This window comes from Penaeus japonicus, unplaced genomic scaffold, assembly GCF_977035675.1.
Source record: "Penaeus japonicus unplaced genomic scaffold, GWHDUDI00000001_assembly GWHDUDI00000027, whole genome shotgun sequence".
Taxonomy (NCBI): Eukaryota; Metazoa; Arthropoda; class Malacostraca; order Decapoda; family Penaeidae; genus Penaeus; species Penaeus japonicus.
In genome coordinates, this window is record NW_028234429.1 from 10,239,007 (window position 1) to 10,246,506 (window position 7,500).

General features: G+C 44.0%; 1 protein-coding gene across 1 annotated transcript in view; it reads left to right on the forward strand.

Annotated features, from left to right (window-relative positions):
* Dip-C (dipeptidase C) overlaps positions 1-7,500 on the forward strand; it is a 162,870-nt gene that overhangs the window by 36,249 nt on the left and 119,121 nt on the right. Inside the window, exon 3 of the mRNA XM_043019019.2 lies at positions 2,365-2,556. Coding sequence (XP_042874953.2) covers positions 2,365-2,556 — 192 coding nt within the window. The remainder of the gene's footprint in view (positions 1-2,364; positions 2,557-7,500) is intronic.

Consider the following 7,500-nt stretch of genomic DNA (forward strand, 5'->3'; position numbering starts at 1 on the left):
ATACATACATACATACATACATACATACATACATACATATATACACATATATATACATATACATACATACATATATATACATGCACACACACACACACACACACACACACACACACACACACACACACACACACACACACACACACACACACACACACACACACACACACACACGTACACGTACACGTACACGTACACGTACACGTACACATGCTCATTGTGAGTGAATAGGCGCTCCAATTACATTACAGGTAATTTCATGGAAGACATCAATTACAGTATTCATCAAGAATACTTGCTAATACTTTGTTTAATATCTCAAGCCCAATTTTCTAGGCCTCGAAGCGCATTATTCGAGTAAGTGGCATTGAGGAAAGTGCACAAGGGAATGGTTTATGTGTGTTTTTGATGGTATGAAATAAACTAAAAGAGGAACAGGAAAGAACTAGATGCCAAGGACATGACCGGATCCGACAGACCATCATAGGGTCATCGAAAGAACAAATACTAAAGTCATATACTGATGGGAGGCATTTGCTAGTATATATGAAATAGCCTATAAGAATTTATTATCACTAATTGTCTTATCTTAACAAAAAAATCCATTCTCCTTGAATAAATCCTATGTACACCTTTTCTTTATCTCACTTCTGTGAATTAGAAAAAGAATCCTCTTTTTGGGACGGACATTTAACCAGTTGAACACACATGGTATTCCGGGTGCCAGCCACCAGGATCTAAACACGCTGGTTGCCTGCTTGAATGTGTGTAGGTGTTGGTGAAGGAAGCGGTTCTGCCAACGTCATCGCTTACCGTTGCGGGAAAAGAAGCGGTGTATGCCTCCTGTGGCCGCCACGTGGAAACCTCCCTATATTATCTCCTATAGAAATATCCTGAGGTCTAGGGGGCTTTAGCTGGGACGAAATTTGCCGTGGATTTATGAGTCCAAGAACTGCCTTCTTTGCCAAACGGATTAGTTGAGCTTTTATTTAGAGAGAAACGGCAGGGGGTTAAAAACGAAAAGAAAGAAAGAAAAAAAAAACATGACCAGGCGAACGGCTTTGGTGTTATGTTTGCATCGCAATAAGCAGACAGTTGCTTGTGCATATATAACGCTTTATCCATCTTCAGTTGCCTTATTATCTTTCCTCCACTATAAGTGACGGCGGTAGTGGTGATCCCAGTAATGATATTTATATTAACGGTTATGTTATATTATGTTTTATTATTAATTGTGCTATCAGTAGTAATATATGGCAATGATTCTCTCTCTCTCTCTCTCCCCCCCCTTTCTCCCTCTCTCCTCCCTCCCGCTCTCTCTCCTCCCTCTCTCCCGCTCTCCTCCCTCCCTCCCGCTCTCTCTCCTCCCTCCTTTCCGCTCTCTCTCCTTCCCTTCCGCTCTCTCTCCTCCCTCCCTTCCCCTCTCCTTCTCCCTCCCTTCCCCTCTCCTTCTCCCTCTCTCTCTCTCTCTCTCTCTCTCTCTCTCTCTCTCTCTCTCTCTCTCTCTCTCTCTCTCTCTCTCTCTCTCTCTCTCTCTCTCTCTGTCCCCCTTTCTCTCTCGCTCCCTCCCTCTCTCCCTAACACACACACACACACACACACACACACACACACACACACACACACACACACACACACACACACACACACACACACACACACACACACTAGCCTTGATAGATATTTTTCCTCAGAATTCTTGCCCACACTCGACAGTTGCGTCCTACCCACTGCACCCCACCCCCTCCCCCGTTACCAAGCCTGCGAGAGCCCTCCACCCCAAATGTCGAATCATCCCCACGCAACTAACTGCAGGTTCCTCTTCGCCTCTTTCCAACCAGTCCTATCCTTAAATAAGGTTATTAGAGTATGGTTATTAAAGGACGAGACAGCAGTTTCGAAATCTTTCTGTACACAAAGGGTTTCGAGGCTATTACCCTTTCATTAAACCTGATCTAGTTTGTGAGTAGTGAGATGTTATGCCATCAGTATCCATCCTTTCTCAGTATCACCATCTGACCACCCTTTGCAACCGCCACTTCGCGAATCACTCCAGTCTCTACAACTTTCAGATTTCCCTATACATTTCCGAGTTCGTGTCCGTCTTAACTGTGTCAAATGTGACGAGTTGATAACTGCCAGGTTGTACAAGGAAGGTTTTGACGTTGGCAAGGGTGGCTCTGGTACTATATGACATGAAAACCTTTCCTATTTAGTTGTCTTGAGTCGTGTGAGCGCAAGCATTCACAAACGCGCACGCACGCGCGTGCACACACACACACATACAACTTCAGCATTACACCATAGCTATTAATAATTACTGACATGTGATTGATATTTCGTCTCTTCTTCCCTTTGTCACAGGAGTCGTACTTCCACTGGGCCTTCGGCGTGTTGGAGCCTGGCTGGTACGGCGCCGTGGACGTGGACACGGGCCGCACGGTGCTGTTCTGCCCTCGCCTCCCCCAGGAGTACGCCGTGTGGATGGGCCGCATCGTCCAGCCCGAGGAATACCGTGCTCGGTACCAGGTCGACGAGGTCTGCTTCGTGGATCAGGTGAGTGTTCTATACGAGAGAGAGAGAGAGAGAGAGAGAGAGAGAGAGAGAGAGAGAGAGAGAGAGAGAGAGAGAGAGAGAGTTGGAGAATTGGAGAGTTGTAGAGTGAGGCAGTGAGAGAGTGTGTGTGTGTGCGGAGAGTTAGTTTATATGTGTCTTGAGTGTTTGTGTGCGTTTGACCCTGGTTGTGTCCTTGTCCAATCCATTCTTAACTTTCCATTGGTTATTGATAAACACGCAAAAAATACCGTCCGTAATTGGTCGAGTCATTGCCATTTTCCAAAGTTTGAAATGAAAGTTTTATTGAGGACCATGCAGGCGGTCCGGAGCATGTTGCAAAGGGCCACGTTCGCCGTGATCGTTTCCGGCGGAAGGAGACGAAAGTTCCAAATTGCGCGAAAGCGACATCAGAGCCTATTCGTCATCTGATGTGAAAATTGGTTTGCTCTGGTGGGAGGAGGGGGTCTTCCTTCTAAAACATTCTTTTATCATAACAGCACTAATATGTTCCCATTAGCTATTGGTAACAGTTCTACGAAATCACTCCTACTCACTACCAACCTGTTGCTACACCCTACCAAACAACCAGAAAATTTGCCTTTACACTCACTCACTTTCACCATACGCTCACCGTCAACTCAGAACCAGTATCAGAACACTGAATCTCACCACTCATCTGATTATTTCCACACAAAAGCACCGAGAAACTTGTGCTGAAAAAGATACTCGTCCTTGCCATACTACTCACGCACATTTAGCCGTTTAGACTCCATTATGGCCTAAGCTTAGGTCGCCAGGAGCGGGCTGCTTGAAACATCCCACCGACTAGAAATCTTACTCGCATGTTGGTTATAACGACATTGTTATGAATTCAGATTTCTATTGGATAGCAGTGAATCTTGATATGAGAGTATTTTTTGTCCTTGCGCACATGAGCATGATGATTATAGAATAGTGATCTTCCTTGTAGCTTTCCACGAAACGAAGATGTAAAGTGCGGGTATGGCAGCACATATAATATTAGGCTACCTTATGCTGTGTCTCTACTTGGATCGACAGTTTTAGCAGGCTGCACGATAATGACTCTAATATGTATGAAGTAAGCTGTGGTAAGAAATTGTTTGAATGAATGACATCAATGTAAATATAATGCGGATAGCGATATCCTACACCTTCCTTCGTCAGATCTCTATTTCAAGTACGAGGACTGTCGGAAAGCGTTTTTACTACCCTCAACCCCAGGCTGCGGCAACATTCGTAGAGACATTTCTTATTACAGAGAAACCAACCATTCTAACAATATTAAATATTTTTCGTGGTAATGCCATTTTAAATCAGTCGAACGGGGAGATGCATCGATGGCCATCGTTACGAAAGGGGACATGAGCGCCTCGCAACTCGTCTTGTTTCCGTAGTAACCAGGTGAGCCTGTGTGCAAGGACTCCCACTCCCTGCCCCCACCCACCCCCACCCGGCCTCTCGCCACCTTTCATGAGCAACCGCTTCAGGTTAGAGAGTTATGAAATCCCTCAATGGAAGAGGTATTGAGTGTCAAAGAAATCATCGCCATCGAGAAACCTCGATATATATATCACCTGCAGATATCGCTAGACGTTTCCTGGTTATGATTAGGTTGGAACAGCGGTTGTCATGGCGACGCTCAGCTGATAAGTGCATCTAGGAGACGGGAGAGAAGTCTTGTACATATTTGGCATTGACTGCCGACCTCACAACCTCTTCAAGGGAAGGGGCGTTCTTCAGCATCGGAATTCCACGCGAAGTCAATGAAAGAGGTGCATAGATACTTAAAAAGAGAAGAATTAATAGGTATATTGGGACAACATGCATACATGAACAAGACACCCACACATGCATAAATGCGCATACATACATGTGTGTGTGTTTGTCTGCGAGTAAGTATGTATAAATGTGTATTTGAAAATATATGAAGTCATGGAGGAGTTATTTTATCAGGAAGAAGAAATAAGCAGAGATGATAAAAAGGGGGAAGAAAGAAGAGTGGAAGTAAGACGAAACTTTGAATGAGAGAAATTGAGGGGGGGGGGTCGAGAGAGAGTATTGAATGAACCACTCGCCCGGACGGTTCCTTCGACGCTAACATAAATTTGTTATCGGCGAAAAGAGAGAGCAGAACAAATTCAGGAAAAGCCGTCCTCCAACGGGAGGAGGGGGTGGGGGGGGTATGGAAAAAAGTATATTACCATACTTCACATGTCGTTCTACTTCACGGATTCCTGGAGTCTTGCGATGTGATGAAAGATCGGTGGGTGTTCGTTGTCGGGGAAACCGATCCCTGGGAGTGGGCTTGTGCATGATAGATAGAGTAACCAACCGAAAGCCGATAGGAATGGAGCAGCGACATGAGGAATTGTTGGGATGCGTTTCATGAGCTGTTTTAGCTGAATTGGTGGATGGTATGCGAAAGTTGTTTTATAATTTAAAAATTGCAGTTAATTCTAAAACTGTGAATGTTTATCATTGGTTAAATAGCGTACGATTGAGAAAGGAAAAGGAAAGGAAAGAAGGAAAAGAGGAACTCCCACATGTCCTACCAAGAGCAACAGAGCAATTTATTCAGGCAGCACAAGCTCATGGGCGGTCAGGAGTCACCATAGCAACCGTTGCTAGGGTTATGTGCTTGCGTGAAGTCGATGCTGTGCATGGATATAAAATTCATTGCATTTTAGAAAATGAAATCAGATGCTTGGGGCGAAATCATTAGCTTAATGTTCTTTGTATTTTAGTAACTTGCATGAAATGAACGTATAAAAATCCTCCATCGAAATTTCTTCTCTTGAAAATAGCGTACAGCGAAGTACACTCTGCCTTTTTTCTTCCCATTAGCTTATCATTTTCCGCAAATACATCATTCAAAAGTCATGATGAAATAGAAAAATGACAATAGTTGTTTTGCATGTTGAATAAAACGATAACCAGTCTCATATCTTCCTTCAGCTTCTGTTTAGTGCCCTTCCTTCCAACACTTGGTTCCTCTCCTTCCGTCACCCTTCATCCTGTGTAGCACGCCCTTCGTCCCCGGTGGTTCTCGGCCCCGCTCCTCGCCCGGACCTCGCCATGCGCCTCCCTTTAGTTCCCAGATTAGCGACCATCCCCTCCCGAATCCAATTAAGTATGAATAGCCCGCAAGATTACCTTCTGTAGGGTGGCCATTCCTTTGCACCTCTTCCGCCGTTCTCTCTCATGTCCCTCTTCTTGATTCATTTTTCCTTGCAGTCTCGTCGCTCGCCCCGTACAGTGCCCGTCTCTCATCGCTCTTACCCAGTGTCCTTCCCTCGTTTCCCGAATGTCTATCATTTTCCATAGATCCAGCTTTCATCTTTATCTACTCTGGGGCCATCGGGATTGAAACTGTAACCTCCGGCAACATCATTTATTACTTAGTAATTATATACTACGTAATAAAATGTAGATGGTTATATGATCGTTCTTCGTTATCCAGTATGCAGTGACACCACAACTCTCTGTCAGATCATGCATCCTGTGCCCCTTCTTCATGCACTCTTTCAGAGTTGAAGTCTACAGCCCCAAACTCGCTTTCACGCTACCAGTAACCTGTGGAGATATAAAGTTCACAGCAGTAGTTACGTTCACATAAGGAATATATTGGCACGTATTCCGATATTTCATTGTCAGTGCCATAACAAACTTGTTTCTTTTTAATATTTAGAGATCTATTCATCGTATTAATACTAATGGGTAGTCTGGGCTGCCAGGCTTCCCCTTCCCCATATTCACAGTCTGGGCAACAGTAAAAAAATATTCCATATGTATACATACAAAGAGCAGTAAATAATAAAAGTCAGTTTCAATTAACGTCACAGATTAAATATTTATCCAGAGACAAAGCACATGGTGTGAAATAATTTAATTGTTATTTTTGCCCCAAATTAATCAGTTTACATAATATCTGTATGTCATTTTAGAGTGAAGATTAAGTGTTCCATCCTTTAGAATGAAGATTAAGTGTCCCATCCTGACCAATGGGCAATGGTTCCCGGGTGCCTCGGGACCGTAAATTCTGGAATGTGACCGCATTTCCCCTCCATAATACATGGTCACTATTGTGCAGTCTAAAAGGGCGGTGGGCACTCTCCTGCAACTTGTCAGCATGCAACAGGACTCGCGCCTGCACTGTTTGAGCGTGGTCATGATTTATTCAAATTCTACAAACAGTTGACAATTCAGACCGTTGAGAGATTAATGAATAAGGAAAAGCTTCGACGGTTCCATAACGGTCCGTGTAAAATGTGACACATAACACCACTGATAATGTTTGAGTTTTATTGTACAATGCGAAATGGTCAGTAGTTTTTGTTTGTGTTCTTGATTGCCCGCATATTCCTCGTGCCATACGTGCCCATTTCCGTAGACGCTTAAGCAACGGAGTTTTTTCCTATAGGAACAGCTTTCATATATTTTCCCAAAATTCCCAGTATTATGAGCATGGGTTGAGTTATAGGTACTCAGGCTTTTCCTTCCCTGTCGTGGATACTCACCACCTGTTGGGCCTTCCACAGCTGCTGTGTGAACGCATGATTGCAACACAGCAGTATCTAAACGTGGTAATAGAGGACCCCGTAATTGGCTCGTCGGACAGTATGTATCCATGACACAGCTATATTCGGCGTTTCATTTGCAATTCAATAACATTCAAGATAATTCGATGAAGCATTTCATGTATAATTAAGCAAAACTATCCTTCGCACAAGTAAGAAAACAGCTTCGTATTTACCAGCTTATGCCTGCGGAAATGGTCGAACAGAACGTCATGAAATCATCTAGCATTTCCGGTACGGGGGACTGAGGAGATTTTTTCTTTGTTATGGCGAAGGTAAGATCGTATTGGTCTTTTGATCACGTGTGTCTAGAGGGATTAGAGCTCGTTGGCAGTTAGCGATACGT